This window comes from Microtus pennsylvanicus, chromosome 10 (genome assembly GCF_037038515.1).
Source record: "Microtus pennsylvanicus isolate mMicPen1 chromosome 10, mMicPen1.hap1, whole genome shotgun sequence".
Lineage (NCBI taxonomy): Eukaryota > Metazoa > Chordata > Mammalia > Rodentia > Cricetidae > Microtus > Microtus pennsylvanicus.
Window position 1 is genome coordinate 74,159,439 of NC_134588.1, and position 25,746 is coordinate 74,185,184.

A 25,746-nucleotide genomic window follows, 5' to 3' on the forward strand; every position below is an offset into this window, starting at 1 on the left:
TCTTACTGAGCATCACACTAGCCTGGATATTTTTGCCAATGTGGACCTCATTAGAGCTCATCTCGGACGCTAGCCTCCGGTGCTGGCTTGGCTGTTATGTTCCTCCTTAGAGGGGATGGTGTAAGAGAATGCCTTCAATCTGCACCGGAATCTGTACTCAAGCCACTGCTGGTCTGTCGAGTTGTGTGATGGCTATCATAATGTGCGTGATGCTCTGGTTCAGCCTGTTCCTTAACTGGAAACTATGTGTTTCTTCTTTTCTCTCTCTTCTTCCTTCCGCTGTGAGGCAGCAAGCAACAAGCACATCCAGTGGCTGTTGGGAGCAGATGGCGAGGTCTGGGTGTGGGTCATGGGTGAAGGTCCTGGCGACAAGCCCTATGAAGAGATCTCCGAGGAGCTGATTGCAGAGAGAGCACGCCTGCAAGCACAGAGAGAGGCTGAGGAGCTCTGGTGAGAGGTGCTGGCTGGGAGGGAACTGGGCAGGGCCTGAGCCTAGAGCCCTGGGTAGATCTAAGCTGTGGGTGGAAAACTGAGGTGCTCTCAGTTGTGTTGAGCTCTGTAAAGATCAACTAACCAAGACACCAGAGATTCCCCTCAGTAAACCTTCTGAGTTCAAGTGTTAGACCCACCAGATAGCTAATCTGGAACCTCAGTTTTCTTCCGTTGATGATATGACCTAAAGACCTAACACCTCTTCCTGTAGCCTGAAGATTGGATTTACCTGGACGGTATGGACTGCATGTTGTATGTGTGTGGCACTTGCTCATGTGCTCATGTGCCTGTGTTTGTGTGTGCTTGTATATGTAAAAGCCAGAGATGTGTAAATGTCAGATGTCTCTTTCTGTCACTCTCCATGCTATTTTTTGAGGCAGAGTCTCCCAAGGAAACCATAGCTCACCAATGTAGCCAGACTGGGTGGCCGTGAATTTTAGGGATCTTCCTGTTTCTGTCGCCCCAGTGTTGGGATTATATTGCATCCAGATTTATATGAGAGCTCTAGGGACCTGAATTCATTTCTTGTGCTCACATGGTAAGTATTTTACCAACTGAAGCATTTCTACAGCCCCAGCCACTGTGGGAACTTCTCACAGGGATGGTCTAGCAATCCTGCTTCATGTGGCTCTCTGTTGTTCCTCCGAATATTATTTATGTGTTCACCATAGGACAGCTGAGCCCTCAGGAAAGTTTGGAGTCAGACTGTCTTCATCAACAGCTTTTAACATTTTCTTCCTTGCCAAACTTGGAAATTTATGTGATGGTGTCTTTATCATCTTGCACCATCAAGTCGGAATGGTGGTGTTTTAGTTATGAAGTTGTAACCATGTAAACAAGACTAAGACTATACTGAATTAAAGAACACCCACCATCCAAGCTAACCATGAAGAATATTTAAGAGATAAAAAATATTTATTTGTACCTTGATAGATCCCATCAGTTCAAATCCTGAGGCTGTTGAAGATTCTTATGTGGTAGTCTATTATTACACAGGAATTCAACTTATTTACATTTTTGATAGACATCTGAATTGATTTTCATTTCTTTTCCTGAAACCTCTCTGCTGGCTACTATATAAGCTTTGGCTACTTGAATGATAAATGGGATTTTCATGTCTTGTTTCTTACCTTCCAGAATAGTCCTACTGGTTTCCCTTCCCTTCCCTATCTCTCCCTTCCTTTGTTATCATGAGTTATGTTAATCTTTGTGTTTACTGTTCTGTGTACTAAGGCAAGGTTGCTCATTGCTTTGACTTGAAGTTGCATTGTGATATGGTCTTCTAGTTTTTCACTCAAGCTCACCCATGCTGCTGATCTCTTGGAAGGAAACAGAAGGAAGCAGAGATCACCCAGAAGTTCCGGGATGCCTTGGCCAATGAGAAAGCCCGGATCCTGGCAGAGAGGTGGAAAGTGGAGATGGAAGATCGCAAGGCTGCCAAAGTCCTGGAGGAACGTATACATGAGGAATTCAAGGTAGGACAATGCATTGGGCACCTGTGAGTGGCACCTGCTCTAGCCTCCAAATTTGGTGTGGCCACTGTTCGGTTTGAATCTCTTCTTGGCCATTGATCTTAGGTGTGTTATAAGACAGAAATCTGGCATGCTTGAGAAAAAAGGAAGTTGACACACCTTGGCCCATCTTCTTGTTGTATAGATGAGGGAAATGAGGGCCAGACAACGAAATTGTCAAGGCCACACATAATGGTGTTTGTGTACAGATTCAGGAAAAGACTATTGGCCTTCTTCATCCCAAACAGAGTGTTTTATAAAATGAGGCCCCAGGAACTGGGCTTTGGACCTGATCAGCTGGTAGTGTGATGGTTGGACTGTCTGGTCACTTGGTGTTATTAACTAGGTCTAGAGCATTTTGGAGCTGGTAAATGGGTTTCCCTGCTCTCTGGTAGTGTGATGATTGGCTTTAATTGTCAGCTTGACACAATGCAGGCTCACCTCAGAAATGAGTCCTTCATGACGAACTGCCTGGGTGAGTTGGCTCTCATGGACCTGTCTCTGGAAGATTATCTTAATTACATTAATTGACATTGAAGACTTAGCCTACAAAAGGGAACACTATGCCCTGGGTTTGGACCCTGAAGTAGAAAAGAGAAGGCGAGCTGAGTTTAAGCGTAGAGGCATCTACTTTCTCTGCTCGTGACAAGCTGCTTGAGTTCCCACCACCATGACTCCTCTCCGTGATGAACCTACAATTGTGAGCTGAAATCACCCCTTTCCCCCTGAGTTGCTGTTGTCACAGTGTTTTATCACAGCAACAACAGGTAGGAAGTTTAAATCACCTGAAAGCAATTTTTTCCATTATAGGTACAAAGCATTTATTTAGTGGAACACACACACACACATACACAAATAAGCAGAACACAAAACAAAAAAAAATCATATTCAATCCCTACACTGTACTGTTTTGTAAGTTGCATTGTTGAAATCAAACACAGCTGGACTTTAGTCAAGGCAAGAAAATAGAGTTTGGGGATGGGAGTATAGTATGCACAGAAATATGGGTTTCGTATTCAACATTTGCCAAAAACAAAAACAAAGGACAAAACAAAAAAGTTTTTTTTTTTTTTTTTTTTTTTTTTGTGACTCTTGACAGTGGGGGAGAGAGCTGCTATTCCTCAGCAGTGGCTGAGGTGATTTGTGGGAATGAGCACTCAGCGACAGGGCAGGGGAGAGCCTGTTTTCAGCAGAGGTAGAGGGGTGAAGAAGCTAAAAGCAGGTCAGCCTCTAATTAGATGCTGTTCCCTGAGCCAAGCAGTTGGTGAAGTGGGCCTCTGTCCTCCATCAGAAGCTGGGGGAAGGAGCCCCTCCTTGATTACAGTGCCAAGGAACAGCCCTCCGGGCATCCAGACACATGCTTCTGAGCTGAAAGAGATGTCTGCCCAACATCCCTGTAGGGAGCGCTGTAAGAACAGGCAGCCTCGTTAGGTGCAGGCTAGACCGCATTGCACATTTTTCTGCCATTATTGAGCTTTCTGAGGGAGTCAATCTAATGGGCCTGGATTCATCCCAGGGACGTGGTCTTATGAGCCGGAAGCTAAACTGGAGTTTGGGCCCGTCTCCCTTTGCGCAGCTTTGGAAGGAGTTAGTTAGCCTTTGAGTTTCACTTGTCAGCACCTGCCCATTTTAAAACCTCTTCCTTCCTCCCTCGCAGCTGCACAGTGGGGATGCTGAGATATGTTCCAGATGCCTCTGACTGTACTCTCCCTCATATCTACAATAAAAACCTTCTCTTTATTTATACGTTGGAGTGGTCCTGCCCTCACTTTGTACATTAGGTGCCAACCCCTCCCCTCATTTTATACAATATTCGGCCCAAGATTGGAGAGAGCAGTTCAGGTTTTCATATGATTTAGCTTTAAGCTGACTGAGGAAGAAAGTATTACTTTTTCCGTGTCTCTAACGGTGGTCATGATAGGCTCCGTTTGCCTCTTTTTTCCATACCCGGGGTTGAGTCTAGACACTTGGAGTGAGCTGAGGTAGAGCTGGGTCTTGGGCTCACTGCACAGAGAGATCACAGAGGGGTCATGTTTCTGGTAGAGATTCTCTGGTTAATGGTCTCCTTGAAAGCCTCGGTGATGGAAGGGAGACATTGTGGGGTGCTCTGCCAGGGCTCACAGTGGTATCAGTGAGGCCACCTGGCCAGGCCTTCAGGTCACTGAAGGACTCAAAAAGGTATCTGGTGTTATTTCCAAAGAAGGTTCTAGTTCTGATGTGTGTGTGTGTTCGTTTTCAACTTCAACTTGCTAAACCTGCCTGTTTTGAACTTTAGTAGAAGTAGGCACCTTGATATAGCACGACTTTGCTTTGAGAAGCTTCAGACATGGGAGACTGTAGGAGAGGTGCTGTTTCAGGCAGTGCCCTATCAGGAGCTTCAAAACGGGACTCTTGGTGACTTGTTCTAGTGGTTAGCCGAAGTCTGTCCTGAGACCGGGTCTGGATTCTTAAAGGGCTGGTTGGCATCCCACTCCTTCATAAGAAGACTCTGGCCTTTAGCCAGGCTGCTATTGTCTCCCTCAGCCACATTTCCTCAGCTGACAATGGGAAGAAGCTTGGAGCATTCTCAAGATTTCCAACACCATTTGGGGTGCTTGTCTCTCTTCTTGTTCTTGTCCTCCATGGGTTCATAGCCAGGGCACTTGGCACCATGGAACATTTCATATTTACATTCTGGGCTCCTCTGTTGGGCCCAGCTCCTTTTCCTCGGTGATCTCAGGCTGGCCCAACAGTTCTGATGGTTGCCATAACAATGAGAATATTTTAGTGATTTTTGCTGTGAGAGTTGAGCCATTTTAGTGAGTCCTTGAGGCGCAAGATGCAATCCTGTGGATTTGTGGTGGCAAACTGTTTTCTTTTGTTGTCTCCGTCTTTGTGAAGAGGTCTGCCTTTGTCACAGTGAGTGGCCAGTCATTTTCCTTTAAGAAGGGAGGTTGCCGTAGACCACTGGCTCCCTGCTACAGTAGCACTCTCAAGAGGCGAGGTAGCTGAACAATGACACTGTTGTTTAATGTTCTGCCTCCTGTCCCCCACAGCTGACTTGTGTAGGAATTTCACACTGTAATGCCTAGTCACATTGTAATGTGGGAAAATCAGCACACCAGTCCTGACCCCTTGATACTTCTCTAGAGGGCAGTCTCCTCAATTGCCCCTACCCTCTTCATCTACACTGAAGTATTGAAACTTTCAGGACTTCAGGACATAATTGTATTTGAAGGCAAGTGTTGGTTAGGCCTGAATACAATATCACTGGTATCCTTCTAAGAAGAATAAATTGGACACAGGGTAAAGCAGCATTGACCACCTGCAGGCTGAGGAGACTCCTCAGGATGAATCAACCCTGCTGATGTGTTAGGACTGGCCACCTGTAGAACTACGAGGAAGCATGTGCTTGTTCAAGCCATATAGGCAGTGATACTTTATAATGGTGATACTTCATACAGTTTGGATCTGAGACTCCTGGCTCTGACAGGAGTCAGCTGTCTGCCTGGAAGGCCCTATGGGTGGGTGAAGTAACTGATGTGCCTGTGGGCAGGTTGCTTTGGCTGGTATCTTGTGGCCTCAGTGACACAGTGACTATTGTCAGAATTCAGGGAGCCCAGGGGGAGGAAAAGGAAATGTGATAGGTAAAATATGAGGAGGGATACCCATTCTGCTAAGATTGTGGTGCATAGTAAGCTGTTTTGACTAAAGTTGGAAACATGGCTTCCAGTTTCCTATCAGTCAGGAACTGCCTTAGGATTTCCCATGGCAAAGCCGTCCTTCCCCTGTCTATCTCTGAGGGATCTTAGTCAAAAAGCTAAGGAGCCACTCTGTGTTGTCTACTGTAACCCCACATTTCTCTCATCTTGGATGTTCTGATGGTCATCTTTACTTCCTCCCTGTGGTGCCTAGATAACTGTCCCTCTGTTCCATGAGGGCTGCTCTTGTCACATTCTCCAGGCACTTCCAATTATCATGCCCAGCTGGCTTTAGCTTTCTTACCTTTGTAATGTCTCAGTAGGCTTCCTCTCAGCTCACTACTCTCTTTGCCTTACATGCTCCCTCTTTCTGGTTGTTCACAGGCATCCTTCCTTCTATCTTATTATCCTAACCTTGGCTTTCTTTATTAGTCTTGTTTTCTGATTTCAACTCTTTCTTTTGAGTTGTAAGTGATAGTGTGCAATGATCTGTCCTGTCCCTTTAAGAGACAAGCCATTTCCACCACCCCCTTTCAGGCAGGATGATCTTCAGCTTCCAGCCTGAGTCTCTTTCTTTTCCATCTCCCTCTCAAAGAGATAGCTTCTGTTTTTCCCTACTTCTCCCCTTCCCTCTCTCTGTTTCTCTCTCTGTTTCTCTCTCTCTCTCTCTGCTCTTCTCCTCTTTCCCCTCCATAACCCACTAAATAAATATCCAACCTCACTCTGCATGGCATGCCTATCCATGTCTCTGTCTCTTGTCTACCATGTGGCTCCCTGCCTAGGACCAGCCACCTTTGGAGACCTGTGGCATAGTCTCGTGGCATGCCCATCTGTCTGTTCTGCTTGTAACTTGGGAATCAGACCACATGCCATCCCCTATGACAATTCTTCTGGTCACATAGCTATGGTAGTTTCCCAAACATGCTCATACACACTAGTCATTCTTTTGTGAAATTAATTGAACTTTAACTTACTTGTTTGGTTTTCTCACCACCAGAAGGTAAACTCTGAGTGAGTGGGGACCCTGTTTCTCATATTGCATCCACAGGAGGCCTGTGAGTCTCACAGATGCTCAGTAATTTTAATAAAATCAGTTAGCTTCTTTAGCTTCTGTTTCTAATTCTTAAAGAATGGATCTCTTGATGATTTTAGAAGTACAAACTGATCATTGGGAGAAAAGTCCTCAATCAAAACCATTTCAGAAGCAACAGCAAAACATCAGTAATTTTTTGTTTTATTTTGTTTTGTTGTTTTGTTTTTCAAGACAGGGTGGCTCTGTGTAGCCCTGGCTATCCTGAAACTTGCTCTGTACATCAGGCTGGCCTCAGAACTCAGAACCCAGAGATCTACCTGCCTCTGTTTAGCAAGGCATGGGTCACCACTACCCATTGTCATTTTATGTATATGAATATTTTATCTGCATGTGTATTTGTGTACCATGTGCCTGTAGTGCCCATGAAATCCAGAAGAGGGCATTGGGTTCCTCAGAGTTAGAGTTAAAGACTATTGTGAGCTTTTATGGAAGTGCTAGGTGTTGAACCCTAGTCCTCTGGAAGAACAGCCAGTTCTCTTAGCTCTTAAGTCATTTCTCCAGCCCCCCAAAATGCTATTTTTTTTAAAATAAAGGATTAAGAATTATAGTTATATTACCTTTTTTCTTTTTTAAATCATTAATACAGTTCATAAACCTAGAAAAAATTTGCATAACATATGAACAGAAAAAAAATGAGAGAGGAGAGGAAATATGAGAAAATCTCAAGACAGAGGCAAGACATTCAAGAATTCAGTGGAGGTGTAGGAAGGGTAAGGCAGTGAGCTGGCTCAGTCTGGAACCCCAGAGGTCCAGGATTTGGAGGCACCAAATACTGCAGGAATGGTACTAAAGACGTGAGTTTGCCTGCAGGTTCTTCTTGTGGAGCAGGTGAACCTGTCTACCGTCATTTCATTTGCTTTGTTCTTATGATATTGAATCTATTCCTCTTTTTGACCAGAAGGAAGTGGGAAGTAAAAAAGGAAAGGCCTGAGCTGCCAGATAGAATGGAGAGAGATGTGTGGGAAAGAAAGATATTAAGTCAAGGTCTGAACCTGGAGCAGTGGGAAGATGGCTAGGGCTGCCTCCTGGGTGTACAGGGAAGGTGAACAATCGTTTTATCTCTATTAATAATTATAGCCACCTAAAACCACCCTTTTAGCTCTGTCTCAGCAACTAAATCTCTTGTGAACTAGTGAAAAAAATACTATATTGGCCAGTAGTGTGTGTCTGTTATTAGACTACTACCTTCTTGGAACCAGAGCTAAGCCACTGGGCTGTAGGCTAATCTGACTCCATGGAAATGAGTTCTGGAGTTACTGGGACATCTGGTTAACCCCCTTGTCACTAATGGGCTGTGTAAGAAGCATAGTGAACTTGTTTGTATCCTTCCACAGAACCATAATTTATTGACTAACAATTAATTCAAAAGCTACATCAATTTTGTTCACTTTAATTCACCAACTACTACTATTACCAGAATTCTTAAGATCAGAGCCTGGGGTCTGGCAGCTCTGCCGAGTTGGACTTGCCCACTCATCCTCTATAGGCTAATTAAACAGACAACTAATAATAAATAGAGACAGGAGATCTGTCTGATGTAGCCACACTGGGAAGAGGAACAAAGAGAAGAAGGAGAACTAGGGAGAAAGAGAGGGACATGCTTGGGGCCAGAAGCCAGCCAGCCAGCCAAACAGGAGAAGCAAGAAAGTAGAACATATAGAAAGAAAAACAAAAATTCCTGAAGCAAAAACATAGATAAAGAGAAACAGATTAAAATAAGAGCTAAGCTAAGGCCGAGCATTTATAACATATAGTAAGTCTCCGTGTCATGATCTAGGAGTTGGTTGGTGGTCCAAAAGAAAAAGTCTGGTGCACTTCCCTCAGTGTGACAGTCAGTTGACTTTCTGTTGCTTGCAAGATGGAGCACTCTCAGCTCCCAGCACGACCTCTGCTGGCATGCGGCCATGCTCCCCGCCATGCTGATAAAGGACTGAACCTCTGAACTATAAGCTGCCACTCCAAGTGTTTTCTCTATAATATAGAGTTGCCGTGGTCATGGTGTCTCTTCCAGCTATAGCAACTCTAACTAAGACAGTGATCTTATCCTACCACCTAGACTTGGGCTATAGTAACTCAGGTCAAAACTGCTTTTTTTTTGGGGGGGGGTGGTGGTGAGAGGGCTTAGCAGGTGTGTCTACTTAGTCTGAGGAACTGAATCTTATCCCTGGGATCCACCTTGTGGAAGAAGAGAATCATCTCCCACTAATAGTTTTCTGATCTCTTCCTAAGTGCCATGCCATGCATGTGCCTCCCATACAAGCATGCATACAAATTAAACTTTAAAGATATAATAAAAAACTCATGTGTGGAATATTATTTTAAGATGTTACATTTGTTTATGCTGTGAAACATGTGTTTAATGATGCAACAATGTGTTGTACTCTTTTATCTTATATTTGTTGAACTCCGTGAAGCTATGTTACTTTGCCTATCTACTAAAACACCTCATAGGTCTAATAAAGAGCTGAACAGCCAATAGACAGACAGGAGAAAGGGTAGGTAGGGATGGCAGGTGGAGAGAATAAATAGGAGAGATCTGGGAAGAGAAGATCAAGGGAGCAAGAAAAGGAGACGAGGAGGACATTAGAGGTCAGCTACACAGCCAGCTACAGAGTAAGAAGTAAAGAAGAGTATATAGAATAAATATATACCTTTATGTAGTATATAGAAAGATTAAAGCCCAGAGGCAAAAGGTAGACAAGATATTTTAAAAAATGCTGGCCAAAAACAAGCCAAGCTAAGGCCAGGCATTCATAAGTAAGAATAAGCCTCAGTGTGATTTATTTGGGATCTGGGTGGTGGGCCCCCAAAAGAGTAAAAAGAACAAAAAGCAAAGATTAAAGAAACAACCACTAATGCCCTTGCTTTAGAAAATGCAGTATTTCAAGGCTAGCACAGCCCGAAAGCTGCTGTTCTACACAGTCGAGGACACAGCCTGTGTCCATACTCATATAACACAGAGAGAAACAGAGAACATGAGAAACAAATTAAAAGGGAGCAGAGCTCATGCAGGGCCTTGTCTGGCCTTGGAAGAAAAGGCTGCCCCTCTCCTTTCTGCTGGGAAGGGAACTGGAGGAAGAAATTGACAAATAAAGCACTTCAGACCATGACTTCGCATAAAGCATGAGGCTCAGGTCGGGGGATTTAAGGACAATTCTGCCTGCAGCCTGCTCACTGTTGACTCCTGTTCAGATACTACTCAGGGAGAATAGAAGATTCTGGATAATCTTACATAAAGGAGCCCCAAAACCTTCCACCTGATTGTTCTTCAAAGAAATGGCTGGTTCCTTATGTAATAGCTACAGAGTAAAGCTCGTCTCTCAGTGAGGTTGGCTATATACTCAACTTCCCATTCAAGACTTTCTTCTTCACTGTGAACAGACAGGGAAAGACTATCTGAAGAAAGCCTTCCTTTTCTAGAAGTGGCAGGCACCAAGTCAAATAAATGCAACAGAACACAAAAGAAATAGAACTCAGCCAGAGCAGGGAGAAAGACAAAGGCCTCAATCTTCAGAGAGCTAGGCTCTCACACTTCTGAAACAAATACAGGATGCAGCCACATGAAGGAGGCGGTTAGCAAATAAGAATGAGGGCTTTAAAAAGTCACACGTGCCACAACAGAAAGGAAACAGCTCACACCTGGTGAAGCAGTTGGAAGAGAGAGTCAGTGACTTGAACAAGGAGGCAGACCAAGAAAAGACAAGACGTGGAAACTAAGAGAGAAATGATGGAGTTTTTAGGAGGCTGACTCAGTAGACAACAGGAGTCTCATAGCAAGAGAAGTGAGAGAACTCATCCAGGCAGAGGGGAAGTACTGTACTGGATAGACACGGGCCTCTAGCCTGCAGAAAACCCAAAGCACATCGTTGAAAATGCTGTAGAATCGACGACCAGACACGACAAAACAAGATAGTAAAAGACAAAGCATCACTGAGGCCAGTCTGGTCTATATAATTGAGTTTCAGAACAGCCAAGACTGTTGTTATACAGAGAACCCCCCCCATCAAAAAAAAAAAAGGAAAAAAACAAAGCCCTCATATAGAGGCTGGACAAGGCAACTCAATAAGAGAAAGAGTCCCAAGAACATGCCAAAGAGTCAGATAAACCTACTCCCAATGTTAGGAGTGCCACAGAAACACCATGCTAACAGCTATATCATATACACAGAGGATCCGGTGCAGACCCATGCAGGTCCCATGCTTGCCACTTCAGTCTCCGTGAGCCCATATAAGCCCTGCTTAATTGATTCAGTGGGCCATGTTTTGCTTCTTTCTGAAGGAAATGGAGGGGGAGCAGAGGGAGGGGAAACTGTGGTTGGGCTATATTGTAGGAGAGAAGAATCTATTTTCAATAAAAACAAAAACAAAAAAAAAAGGAGAAAGAAAAGAAAATTCTTTAACATGCCCATGGTAAGGAAACTGCAGATATCCAGAAAGAAAACAAGTACCCCATGCAGCAGTTGAAGAAGCGCCAGCAATGCTGGAAGACAAGGTAGCAATGTTTTTTAATTACTCAGGTTCTGTGCTCAGCTAAATTAGTAGCGGAGTGAGAGGCTGGCATAGCAATATTTTCAGGCAAATGCTCAGAAAGTGGCTCAGTGTATCCTGAGATAAGTGACTGCAGAAGGAAAGCAGCTACCCGTGAAACAGGGCTCTGTCTCGAGAAGGTTCAGAGGCAGGTCCTGGAGCATGGGCGGAGAGGTAGCTAGGAAGCAGCCCGCACCGCCCATAGGAGAAAGAAAAAAAAATGACCTCCAGGTGAAGGGTGTCCCTCTGAAAAAGAAGTAATACTGTGTTTATAAGAACTCATATGTGGGTTAATCTAGAGAAAGCTTACTGTACTTGATAGGCGTTTGAGAAATTTCAATATTCTTCTTTAAGATAATGAAATTTTTAAGCCAGGAAAAAAAATGAGGCTCCAGGTTCAATCCCAAGTATTGCAAAACAGCAAATAAAATTTATAAAATAAAATCTTGCCAATCCATTTGGTTCTTACCAAGTGTGACAATCACATTTCAGTTGTGTAAGGACCAGGAGTAGAATGGTGGCTGCTGGCCATTCTCCTCCCGACAGCTCAGCTTGACTAGCTACAGAATACCCCAGGCAGTTAGTTCCCCCATTTGAATGCCATTCCATCTCAATAATTTTGCAGAGGAAAGAGGAAGAAGAGAGGAGGCGAGGAGAAGAACAAATTCGCCTCCAGGAGGAGCAGCGAGCCAAAGAACTCTACTGGACCCTGAAGCAGGCCCAGCTGCACTGCCAAGCCAGTGAGAAGGAGGAGCGCGAGTGGGAAGAGCAGCGTGAGTTGAGCCAAGCCGTGTCCTGGCCTAGGCCTGCCCCACTTTCCCCACCCAGCTCTCCCCCTGTGCTTGTGCCTCACCATCCCCAGCTCCCTCTCCCACCACCCAAGGCTTTACCCATGGGCATGGTCCCACTGGGCTCAGGGCTGCACACTCAAGGAGTTTATGCAAAGGCCCTGGAGATGTCTCCCATTAAAGAATGAAACATTATATTTACTCAATTGGCAATAATTTCTTGACTCTACACTGTTGTTTGACTCACCCTTCTATTGCTTTGAAGAAGCACCAGGACCAAGGCAACTCCTATAAAAGAAAGCATTTGATTGAGGGCTTGCTTACAGTTTCAGAGGGTTAGTCCACCACCATCACTACAGGAAGCAAACAGGTACGGTGCTACAGTAGTAGCTGAGAGCTTTAAATCCTTACCGGTAGGAAGCAGGAAGAAGTGGGGGCAGGGCAGAGACAGACAGAGATAGAGAGATAGGCAGATATAGAGACAGATAAACAGATACACAAAGAAAAATGAGTCAGGGGAGACAGAGAGAGACACAGACAGACAGAAAGACAGACATGGTGAGAGGAGAAAGAGAGACAGACATATATACATGCACACACACATAGACACACATGTGCACACACACAGACACACACACATATATACAGAGAGAGAGAGAGAGAGAGAGAGAGAGAGAGAGAGAGAGAGAGAGAGAGAGAGAATATATGCCAGTTTCATTAAATGGACCTTTTCGGAAAATTAATTTGCATATCACAAAATTCATCATTTTAGAATTTACAATTGTGCATATTTTTTTAGTACACTCACAAAACTGTGCAGTTCTCACACTATCTAAGCATATAAAATCTTATCACCTCAGAAATAAAATGTAACTATAGAGTGTACATGCATGTGTGTGTGTGTGTGCATGTGTACACGTAGAAGATGAATGTTAATGTCTGATGGTGGGTGCTCTCCTCTATTCTTGCTTCTCTTTTGAGGCAGGGTCTCCATGAATCTGGAGCTCACTGATTGGCTAGTCTGACTGGCCAGTGAACTCTTCGATCTTGTTGATCTGTACCCCTGTAGTAATAAGGGCTGTGGGGCTGTGTCCCCAGCACCCCGGCTGCCTGGTCCGGCTAGCTCAGTCGGTAGAGCATGAGACTCTTAATCTCAGGGTCGTGGGTTCGAGCCCCACATTGGGCACCAAAATGTAGCGGCATAAACGAATACAGACAGATTGTAACAATATATATAGCTTTAATGTCGAAATAGACTTACAGAACCACCGTTCCAGCGGAGACCAGGAAAGCAGAAGCGACAGCTGGGAGCACGCTCGCCAAATTTATAGGCAGACATTAGCCCGAGGCGAACACGCCCCCCAAGGGGCGGGACTTATCCCTACATACCCCCCAGGCCATGTGCTGGGGTGACAGGTGCATGCCACTATGCCTAGCTTTTACATAGACACCAGGAATCCAAGCTGGTGTCCTCATGTTTCCACAGCAGGCATTTGCCATCTCAGTCAATGCCACAGTCCTGGTGTGAAAAAACTTTGTTGAGGGTTTTTGTATCGATATTCATGACGGATGTTATTCTGTGCTTTTCTTATGGTGTTGGCAGTCTAGTTTGGGTTTTGGGATAGTCTGAATGTCATTGAATGAGTTAGAGAGCGTTTACTTTCACCGTCTTTTGGAAGGAACTTGTGAAAAATTGGAATTCCTGCTTAAACATTCAGTAGAATTTACTAGGGAGCCCATCTAGTCCTGGGGGATCTTTGTGGAAATTTAGTATCTTCACTTGGGTTGAACTCTTGTTTTTTGAATAAATGCTTCCTGGAGTCTTTTCAAGATTTTGATTAACTTTCAATAATATTGTGAGACAGTCCATTCTGAACATTTGGCAGTGTTCTTGTTGCCTGTTGAAGAGAGGATGGTCAGAGGTTCTTTTCAAAATATTTCTTTTTCAGTATGTGTGTATGTCTGCAGAAGTTGTTGGATCCCCTTCATCTGAAGTTATAGGGGGCTGTTTGTCACCTGATGTGTGCTGGGAACCAGACTCCAGTCTTCTGCAGGAACAGTACATGCTATTAACCTCCGAGCCATCCCTTCAGCCCTATCTTTAGAGGTTCTTGATTCACCTTTATTCTTGACACCCTTCATATTTATCCTATCTCTGTCTCTGTCTTTCTTTTTCTTTCTTGCATTTTGTTTCTGGGATGTATCTATAGTTGACAAAGTATGCACAAGTCACAATGTAGCCACATCCTGGTGTTCATAATGGGCCGTAATGAAAAACAAACCTGGAAAGATGAGTTAAAGAGGAAGCTAAAGGGGAAAGCTAAAGAGGATGCCATTCATCTAAATTCAGAACAGAGGAAGAGGCAAGTGAAAAAAGGAGAAAAGGCAACATTTACGTTAAAAAAACATAGTGAGATGTACAAGGTGAAGCTGCTATGTCATTGTCGTGAGCATTGGCTGGATAACTTGACCTCCGAACAGTGACTTCAAGCTCTGTTCTGTGAGGCTGGTTATTCCTGCCGTATGAAGAGAGAGGACCCAGGCTGCAGCGCTTCTTCAGAGCACTTGGGGTGGAGGCTGGAACCCTTGTCCTCTGAGAACTGCCTGATTGTAGCTCAGTGTGCTGTGTGGCAACTGAAACCCCTCCGGGAAACTGGAAACATGTGACAATTCAGGCTCTCTGGTTGCAAGCTCTCATTTCATATTTTCTTAAAGAACTGAATGTAGAGCATGCCATTCAAATCTAGCAATCCATTCCGCACTCAATTAACTTAATCTGAAAGATATAGTGGGCCATTAATCTCTCAGGAGCAGCAGTTTTGATAAAACAGTCAAATTAAATTCTCCAACTGAGAAAAAAGGGAAGGGTGGCTTTCGGTATCACTTGAGTGGAGCATTGGTTACTCAGCTCATATCTTAGAGGTCTGGCTTCTGAAACCCTCTGGATAGGTCAGCCAGGGCAGCATGTATAATGATTTTCAACTGTGAGCTTGTAGGGGTGTGGAGTTGGAGACTATTTAGTTGGTCAGAGACTTTGAGAGGACCCAGCAAATGAAATTATTCATAGAACACAGACATTTAGTATTGCTTCTGTGAGGCTAAAATGTAATGAGGTTTGGCCATCTTGAGTAGGAGTTGTGGTCACTCTGGGGCCTCTGACTGTGTGCTTTGGGTTACGGCCCCAAATCAACCTCCTACACGCCATTGCCTCACTCCTTGCCTGGTTGCCGTAGAGGCTGAGAAAGACCCTTTCATTAGACCCACTGAACTGTGGGTGCATCTGTCTCACTTGCTTTCCCAGACTTGGATGCTTGCCTTTCAGTCTTCATAATATTTATTGCTAAAGGCACAGATTTAGGCAGGTGTCATGGCTCCAGCAGTCTGAGTCACAGGACATCTTTGAAAATGGATACCCTTGTCCGGGCGATGGTGGTGCACGCCTTTAATCCCAGCACTCGGGGGGCAGAGGCAGGCGGATCTTTGTGAGTTTGAGGCCAGCCTGGTCTATAAAGGCTATTCCAGGACAGGCTCCAAAGCTATAGAGAAACCCTGTCTTGAAAAACAATCAATCAATCAATCAATCAAACAAACGAACAAAAAAGGGATATCCTTGATATAGCCTCTCCAGAGGCAAAGCAGCTTAGTCTTTCCACAGGTTCGTTTTTAGTTTCCTGCTGGGAACTCCTAATTCTACCAAGAAGTCACCATCCTCTCCAGTAATCAGCCCTCTTCCTACCCCAAGAAACGTTCTATTTCCAAATGGTGTGCTCAGTCCCCAGAGTACACAGTCTATCCAGTGGGCATTCTGGACACATTTAAAGCATAGCTCTCTGCCAGACTCTGAGCAAACCCCTTCCATTTGCTCCCTCATTGTGATCTCAAGGCAACCGCATGAAGCCCTCATTTTCTAGGCAGGAAAAAAATTATAGACAGTTAATTCTGTACTTAAAACCGCAGAGAGATGCTGGGTGTGGTGGCACACACCATTAATCCCAGCACTTGGGGGCAGAAGCAGGTGGATGTCTATGAGTTTGAGGTCACCCTGGTCTACATGACCAGTTCCAGGTTGTCCAGGGCAAACTAGAAAGACCCTATCTCAAAGAGACCAAAATACATATATACACACTTCCATGCACACACATCATACATATGGATATACACACAAAAATAAGTCACTTACTCACTCACTCAATCAATCAATAACGTAATTTTAAAAAGGACTGGAACCTGGCCATCAGGTCTCTTCGTTCTTCCCACTTTCAGCATGAAAACTGACCCAGGGAGCTTATGATGGACTCAGTGGGTACAGGCAATTGCTGTCAAGACCAAAGATCTGAGTTCAAGTCCTGGGATCCATAAGGAAAAACGAGAGAACAAGTCCTCTGACCTCTACACGCACACTCCACTCCCTGCCCCATAAATAAAGCAATGGTAATATTACTACTACGAATCCAACATAATTGTACAGATTCTGCCTTTTTATTTCTCTAAATTTATATGCTGTTTCTTGCTCAGCTCCATTCTCCTTGCTCAGTGCCTTCCTGTTTTTCTACATCTTCTAAAGCAATCTCTTTAGCGTGCAGACAGAACTCTGCCCTCTAGTGGCTTCCAGTTATCTTTCAAGACATTATTAGAGCACATAAGCCAGGAGTTACTGGCCTTCAAGTGGTCTTTTCTGGTACTTCTGCCTTGCAGGGATGCTGCACGCCTGCTCTCTCTGGCCTCTGGGCCCACTCTGTTAAAATTGTTCTTCCATTGGCCACTGTTGGTTGAATCCCAGGCATCAGCTTAGACCTCTCCCTGCTTCCAGAGACTATCCATGTCTGGGGTCGCTGGTGGCCAATGCACACCCCACCACAGCTCTACTGTTTAGTGCTACATTGTGCCCACTGGGCTGTAAGCTCTCTGAGAGCCAAACATTACAGCTGGGTCTCCTGAAGTTGTATGGTGTGTGACTTGCATAGTATTAAGCGCTAGCCCTGTGCAACACTTAGAACTGGCACAAGTAGATAACTAAATACACTTGTCTGACTATGCCATTCATTCATTCATTCATTCATTCATTCATTCATTCATTCAGGGTTTTGAAGCAGGGTTTCTCTATAAAGCTAGGCTGTCCTGAAGCTTGTAATCCTCTGGGCTCAGCCTCCAGGGTCCTAGAAGTATAGGAGGGTATCGCCACACCTGGCCAGCACGTTATTTGAAGTGCTGAAACCCCTTTAGTTCTTAACTCTTTGCAATTCTGGATCTGTGTGACTACTTGCACATAGTCTACCAAGAGGGAAAAGAGATATTTCTGTATTTCTTCAATATTAGAGAACTGAGTGGGAGCCCTGAAGGTCATCGGGGATATGATTCTAAAATAGCCTGGCAGGATGGCAGTCCTCAGACTAAGGGCGGCACTGACTATTGTCCAGGGAAAAAGAATTAAATAATAGTGTTGCATACGAGACAGGGATTCAGAAGCAAAACCTATGTCTGTCTGTCTGACTGTCTGTCTTTCTCTACTTTCTGCTCTTAGGGACTGTAAACTCTGTGAAGTTACTTGTCTGTGTATTAATGACCCTGAAGTCAGTTCTGGGCTTCCTGACCCTGTCGGATCTTCTGCCCACAGTGAAGACAGAATTCACAGAATTCTTGCTCCCTGAGGCCTACAGATGAGTCTCTGGGTCACTGAAACCCACAGTTGTTTCCTGGAATGAGCTCCCCTCTCCGTTTCTCTAGAAAGGATTTGATCTCTCCATACCGTCTTGTTCATTTTCTCTCACTGGAATTCACAAGACGTGGCGGTTCACAAAGGAACCAGATTTATTCTCTGCCTGAGAGCAAGAGGAAACAGAGAGGGAACAAAGCATGGTGATCTGATTTAGCCATTTGTTTCCCCAAAACTCATCCACTGATGAGAAAATTAATCAAGACTTTCAAAGGTGACTTCAGTTTCTCTTAAAGGTCCTACATCTCAGCTTGAGTCTTGGTGGGAACAGATCCCCTCCACAGCACAGTTCTGGTGGGAACAGACCCCTCCACAGCACAGTTCCGGTGGAAACAGATCCCTCCACAGCACAGTTCTGGTGGGAACAGACCCCTCCACAGCACAGTTGCAGGCTTATTCTCCTTTGACAGCCCTGGTTCCTGTACATTATGGACACTGTGGACCCGGAACTCTCACAGTAATTTATTATTGCTGCTGCTGCTGCTCCTTTCTTCTTCTCCTCCTCCTCTTTCTTCTTCCCCCGTCTTTTCTTCTTCTAAGGACACTCGTGACCTTTTTCATTAAGATTGGTGATATTTATCTGGCCTTTCTCCAGCTTGGTCAGAGTGATAAAAGGAAGGTCTGCTTCCATGTCTTCTCTTTATCCAGCCCAGAGTCAAATGCAGAGCCAAATCATGAAATGCTTTTTAAAGTCATAAAATATTCTGTATGTGTACGTGACGGCATACATGACTGTGTGTGTGCACGTGTGCGCGCGCACTGAGGCCAGAGGTTTACTTTGAATGCCTTCCATTTTCCACTTTGTTTTTAAAGACAGGCCCTCTCCTTGAACCTGGGGCCTACAGATTCAGTTAGTCTGGCTGGCCAGTGAACTTCAGGGATCTTCTGTCTCTGCATCCCCAGGGCTGGATTTCTGGCACATGCCACTATACCAACATTTTACAGGATGTTGAGGATGAACCTCACAGCTTCATGTGTGGATGGCAAGCACTTTACCCAGGAGCAATCTACCCAGCCTACTGGAATCCCTAATCACTTGGAAAGTATCCTGTCTGCCAACTCTGTTCTGGAGTTTGGCAATGAGCGGGTCAAAGAACCTGACCCTGTGGAGGTCAAAATGCAGGAGATCTTCTGTGCATGGCACTGCTCTTTAAATGCTTCTGTAGGTATAGGCAATGTGCTTGGACCTGAAGATGCCACGTTCTCCAAAAAGGCTCCTGATCACCTGTGGAGGCAAAACCGTCTTTGAGGAGTAGAGCAACTTACCTGTACCCTCCAAATACTGACAAAGTGCAGTTTCTAGAATGCTGTAGGAGCTAGCTTTACATGGATGAAGTAAGATTTTAATTCCTGGAGAGGGAGGTGGTCTGCCAGGGCCAGTGTAACCATTACTCTTTCACAATTTGAACTCCAGGACCAGTTTCCAGAGCTCTCTAGTGAGAATGCTTGGATTTTAGAGGCAGGTAGAGGTCTGACAAGAAGCAGTCAGACTCCAGGATGACCAATTTTGGCAGAAGCCCTTGACTTCAGTTGGCTTTGTTCAGTCTTGTCTTGTCTTGCCTTTTTTCTTTTCTTTTCCTTTCTTTTTCTTTCTTTTCTTTTCTTATGTTTGTGGGTACAATAAACTTTATTGATGGTATTCAAGAGAATAGGGCTCCCTAAGCCCCTCCTGTTATTCTGGGGGTCTGTGATGGAAACTGTAAGGGGGCTGAGTTGGGACAGGGGCTGCTCAGCAGGTGAGAGCCTCTCTCTTGCTCTCATGTCCTTTCTGGGGTGGGTTGTCCAGGGATTCTTCCTCCTTGAAGCCCGTGTAGGCCATGAGGTCCACCACCCTGTTGCTGTAGCTGAATTTGTTGTCATACCACGAAATGAGCTTTAAAGGTTGTCACTGAGAGCAATGCCAGCCCCAGCATCAACGTGGAAAAGTGGGCATCACTGTTAAAGTCACAGGAGACAACCTTGTCCTCATTGTATCCCAGGATACCTGTGAGTCTTGCAGAGATGATGTCTTGGGTAGCCCCCAAAAGGCACAGCATCCCACTAAACTTCTGGTTGGCAGTGATAGCATAGACTGTTTGTCCACAATGACAAAAATGTCATGGATGGCCTTGGCCAAGTTGGCTAAGCAGTTGGTGGCAGGAAGCATTGCTGACAATCTTGAGAAAATTGTCATGCTTCTCATGGTTCACACATCACAATCATGGGGGCATCAGCAGAAGGGGAGGAGATGATGACTGTTTTGGCTCCATCCTTCAATTGGTCCCTATCCTTCTCCATGGTGGTGAAGATTCCAGTAAACTTTACAAACTACTTAGCACCAGCAGCACCACATTTGATGTTGGCGGGATTCCACTCTTGGAAGAAGGTGATGGATGGACTTCCCGTTGATGTCAAATTTCCCATTCTTCGCCTTGCATGTGCCATTGAACTTGCCATGGGTAGAGTCATATTAGAATATGTAGACCATGTAGTTAAGGTCAATGAAGGGGTCATTGATGGCAAAATTATCCATTTTGCCAGACATAAAGGCAGCCTTGGTAACCAGGAACCCAGTACGGCCATATCTGTTCACTCTGAACTTCACCATCCTGTCTCGGGAGCAAGGCTGGCACTGCACAATAAGATGAGGCTGTCTCGGAAACAGAGAGGAGCAGAGAGTCACACTTCATTTTCTTAACCCCAGATGTATTTATGAGTTTTAGGACACACACACACACATACACTTTCACACATACACACACAGACATGAATGCACACATACACAGACACAGAGACACTCATACAGATGGACATGCACATACACACAAACACACACAAATACATGCATGCATACATACATATATACACAGATGTGCACAGACACAAACAGACATGCACACACACATATACAGATACATACACACACAAACATACTCATACACACATGCAAAGATACACAAAAACACACAGTCATACACACACACATATATACATAGACACACATACACACAGGCACAGTAGCTTTCTCAAGCCTACTTGGCTATGTTAAAGCCCCATTGAGGGACGTGGGAAGCAGAATGCTGGAGAGAGAATAGTGCCTTGGAGTTTTATAGCCCATGGAGTGTCAATTATATAAAGACCCTTGTACCCCCACAATCTTGGGGCTGGGCATGCTTTGCCATTCCTACAGAAGCCAAGCCTCCTGTAGTGTATGGTGTTGTGAGTGGTCAGCTCCCAGGAAATGGTGGAATTCCAAGTAAGTTGTGTACTGCGCTGTCTGTGTCTTCCCAGTGTACAGCTTGGGCTGTGGATCAAGGCCAGCCATACTGTTCTCTTTTCCAGTGCGCAGATCCAAGGCGGCTGATGAAGAGAGGAGTCGTCGTGCCCAGCGAGCCCGGGATGAGTACCGGCGCCACTCACTCCGAGCCATCCAGAAGGGCACAGTCGCGGGCCTAAGCACCATGTTCCAAGAACTTGGTCAGAACCATGATCAGGAAGCAAGACTCTGCCATCAACTTCCATGCACCAGTCAATCAACACCCCTTACAGGAGCTGACAGGTGTGTTAGGATGGGCCATGGACCCATGATGCAAGCTCCATGTGTTCCGGTCCAGGCTCTGTTTCTTACTGGTTGATCATTTGCCCTCCCTGGGCCTTAGCGTTCCAATCTATGTGATCGGGCGAAACACAGAAATAGGGTGGGACCTTTCTAACAACTTTGCTGTTCTGGGGTTAGCCTTTCAGTGGTTAAGGAATCTTATAATCTTTGATAATCTGAAGAAAAGTATACATCCTATTCCCCTCATAATCTGTATATGCAAGTACCTCAACTGTTTTCATAGTTTTAGATTCCTTGGTCTTGGTCAAAACCTTGCACCAAAAGGTCTAAGATGGGATAAATGTAGCCCAGTAGCTGGAAAGCAGGGCTACAGCCTTTTCTAATTCTGAATGGAGCTGGTTTGCTCCTTGTTTGGACAGCAGGTTTGCAGATTACTGTGGGCGCACTGAGAGGCCCTTGTGCACATTTGTGTCCATAGACGGGTTGTTTGCCAAGGACACTTAAGCGACAACCTATGATTGGCAAGTCAAAGACACAAGGTTACCCGAAGCCTCTGCATGTTCATGTTCTGGCTGTCAGTCTGGACTGACCCTGAGATTGGCTCTTATCTCAAGACCCCTCAGCAATCCTTGCAGCACAGTTTTCTTCCCTGGGGAGGGGAACTATGGGATTGAGCACCTGTGGCTCCCTCATCTCCGGGGATTGTTCAAGAGTCAGTTTACCCTCACGTAGTGTGGTTTATCCAATGTTGTACTGATTTGAGTCTGGGGTTGTTCATGACCCCCCACTCCTCTTCCCTAGAGTCTAGCAAGAGCTGCCTCTGGCTTCACAACTCCCCTTCCCCCTCCTCCCTTCCCCCTTATTTCCTCATGATGTACTAGAAGGCCTGAGAAGGGATAGTGTTCATAGAGAACTCTGATTCCTTCCTGGTGTACCATCTCCTCACACAGCACCTTCGTAGACATTTATTGTTGTTCGCTTCTTACCTTACCCTACCCTAAGGCCTGGGCTTCTTTGAGTTCTTGCCAACATTAAAAAACAAAACAAAAAGCAAACAAACATACACTACCTTATTTCTCCTTTTTTTTTTTTTTTTTAAAGAAAAGCTGCCTGTGTTCTGCTGTGTGGATTTGCTATTGGTTAACAGAGACTCTGTCAGTGAGCATTGCTATTTCAAATCTTCTGCAGTCACCAGCCAGACCCTGCATGTATAATCTTGTGGAAGTTAATTTTATATTGGGAAACTATAATCTGCCAAGATATCCTCCCAAGTAGGGTCATTGTTCAAAGGCTGTGTACTTTTGAAATTCACTGGCCCTGCACAGGGCTGTGACCCATGTTTGAATCTTTCACATCTTTTAGCTGGGCCCACGGTGTCGCCAACCTTGTTTCGTGTAAGGAAATATGTCTTGGAGTAAGTTTAAATACTCACACATGACTATGGGCCAGACTAAGCATTTCACATATGTTGAAGGGCCACGGTATTTCCTTCTCTTCTGTTGTCCAGTCCACCCTTTTGCTGTGTGATCTGTGCCCCCTTTACCCGTCTCTAGAAGCTCCCCAATTTAGGGAAAAATTATGGCAAAATCTTTTTCTCAGTTTGTCACTTATCATTTGATTTTTGGAGGTGGAATTTTCTAGGGTGCTGAAATGCTTAATATTTATGAGATAAAGCTCCTATGTGTTTTCCAAAGTTGGGAGAATAGTCAGAACTGCCTCCCCTTCTTTGCTCTTAAAACTAATTTATTTACTGTGCATCCATACATGTATACATAAACATAATAGATCATGCATGTGAAGGTCAGAGAACAACCTGTGAGAGTTAATTCTCTGCACGTGGGTCCCTGGGATCAAACTCACGGTGTGACTTGGTAGCAAGTGTCCCCACCTGCCAAGCCATCTCTTCCCACTCAACTCCTTCCCTTTCTTTTCCCTCTCCCTGTTCTTTATTCTCTTCCACTCCTCTGATTCGTCCCCTCCCTTACTCTCTTTCTTCCCATCAGGACCTGGGAGCGTCCTCTGCGTCCACTCTCCAGAGAAGTCATCGTGCGCTGGTTCAAGGAGGAACAGCTGCCTCGCAGAGCTGGCTTTGAGAGGAACACCAAGTCCATCGCTCCCTGGTTTCATGGTATTACACTTTCTAGGCACCATGGAGGGTGATGTTCGCATGTCCAACTCTTTCTCAGATGGAAGGAGTCTTGGATGGCTGTAATGAGTGATGTGGAGGACTTTGGGGTCCATGCTGCCTCAATTCTGCCCCAACACTTTTGACAAGAGTCCTAGAGCCCAGGATCACTGGGATTCTAGAAATGCATCCCCACTGCCTTCTGGGAAGTTGTGAACTTGAGTCCCATCCACTCCTGGTATCACTTAGTCTCCTTGGCTGTCAAGTCACCCACAAGGTTCTGTCCTTGTACTCATAAGACGGTGAGCTGCTGGGGTCCCAGACTACTGGTGAGCAGGGTCAACATCTTGGTTGTACTTGATTCTGCAACTCTGTTCTTAGCCATAGCCACAGCAGGCTGCTGGCTCTGAAAAGAATCCTTTTTGGTTAGATTATAGATTGATGAATGAAGAGTTCAACATCATTCAGATGCATTAGACCAGGAGGCTCTTTAGAAATCTTCCAGTTCCTTCATTACAGAGGAGGAACGGAGGCTCAAAGACAGGAGGGAGTTTGCAAAAGATACTAGGTGATGTGTGCAGTTAGCTCCAAAAATGAATCTCAAGGACCATAGATTCAGTCTAGTGATCTGAATACACAATGGCTTCAAGTAGCGCAGCACACAGAACCGTGGCTTCACCAGAGACTTGCTAAAGAGAAGCTGGGGTTTGGTGTCTGTGCTGATTGTTCAGAGGAGCTCTTGTCAGCCAGTGGAGAAGGTAAGTTGAAGTGATCAAATTCTTCTCTTTTTGGAAAGGTCTTAGTGCTTTTCAATTTTTACTTTTATGTACAAAGACTGACATGGTCTCTTTCACTGAGTAGACTCTCTTGAATAATCCTTTCAAGAATGGTCAGTTTGTTCAACCTAATGAAAGCCATGCCATTTGCATATTGATGGAGACGCTGCCGGTACATGCTCCGCAGTGACTCCCATAGAGCTACTGGCCACCCATGCTGCCTTCAGACTTCTAGCTGGGGAAAAGGGAATTTAGTTTTACTTTCTATTTCAATGGAGAAAAGAGTAAGCTCTATGTTGTCACAGAACAAATAGAACCTAGATTTGTGTAATTGACTTCATGTTCTGCTGACAGTTTCCACCATAAAGCATGTAGAGACATTGTTAACACACAGAACAGAACTATTTAGTGACCAAGTTTTCATTCTGTGACAGAATGAAAGAAATGGCTCATATATGGAGCCTGGCCAACTGCCTTAGAAGGGCTATAGTTATATTCTAGCATTATGTTCCTTTTCACTTTTAGTGTTAAAATGTCCCATCTTTTATGAATGGATGGTGATAGCTAACAGTGGTTACTTTAATATATTGCACTTTTGGGGAAAACCAGAGCATCAGCAGCCCAATTTTGGCTCCTAAGACACGTGTGTGTGTGTGTGTGTGTGTGTGTGTGTGTGTGTGTGTGTAACTTTGTTCATCCCTAAAATGTTGAAGTCTAGAATAACTGGAAGGTCCCAACTTCCTTCCCAACATGGAGATTTCCTGAAAGGCAGGTGGGATTTCTGTACCATTTTCTAAAGAGAGAAAGGGAGGGAGGGAGGGAGGGAGGGAGGGAGGGAGGGAGAGAGAGAGAGAGAGAGAGGGAGAGAGAGAGAGAGAGAGAGAGAGAGAGAGGAGAGAGAGAGAGAGAGAGAGAGAGAGAGAGAGAGAGAGAGAGAGAGAGAGAGAGAGAGAGAGTGAGTCAATCCACTGGTAGCCTGTACCAATCTGTTAACCCCCCTGGCAGGGACTCTGCTCAAGCCTTTGGTGGCTGGGTATCTTAGTGGGGGAAGTCCTACTTCATGTAGGTCTCCTCTTCGGGGAGCACTGGGTCTACTTAGATAAGCTCTTGTCATAGATGATGAGCTCTTGTCATAGGTGGAAGAGAATGATGGGCAGCACCCGTTTCCTAGAGTCTGGGCTTAGGACCAGTTATGCTGTTGGTTCTGCTTCATACTGCCAGCCACACTTTGTCACCATCTTCTTCTTCCTCTTCTTCCTCCTCTTCTTCTTTTCCTCCTTCTTTCTTGTAGAAGACTTCAACATCATATATCAAATGATATAGACATAGTGAGTTAGGAAGAATTTGAGGCAACAGTGAAATATATTACAACCGAGGCATAATTATTCTCTTTCCCTGAGCGAGGCATTTCAGCAGGATTTTGATGCAGGTTGAGAATGATGATTTTGATTTATAGTTCACCTGTTTTCTCAGACATTTAGATGTATTGTAGTGAAATCCAAAC

At 44.9% G+C, this 25,746-nt stretch overlaps 1 protein-coding gene across 4 annotated transcripts in view; it reads left to right on the forward strand.

The window, feature by feature from the left end:
* The window catches only part of Sh2d4b (SH2 domain containing 4B), a 61,832-nt gene that overhangs the window by 17,461 nt on the left and 18,625 nt on the right, over nucleotides 1–25,746 (forward strand). The window contains exons 2-6 of one of the 4 annotated variants that reach the window (XM_075987500.1): nucleotides 287–450; nucleotides 1,820–1,967; nucleotides 11,928–12,075; nucleotides 21,125–21,341; nucleotides 23,345–23,469. In XM_075987500.1, the coding sequence (XP_075843615.1) occupies nucleotides 287–450; nucleotides 1,820–1,967; nucleotides 11,928–12,075; nucleotides 21,125–21,341; nucleotides 23,345–23,469 (802 nt within the window). Of the gene's footprint in view, nucleotides 1–286; nucleotides 451–1,819; nucleotides 1,968–11,927; nucleotides 12,076–21,124; nucleotides 21,342–23,332; nucleotides 23,470–25,746 lie in introns of those variants that run through there. The other 3 variants (XM_075987502.1, XM_075987503.1, XM_075987504.1) reach the window with 3 other exon arrangements.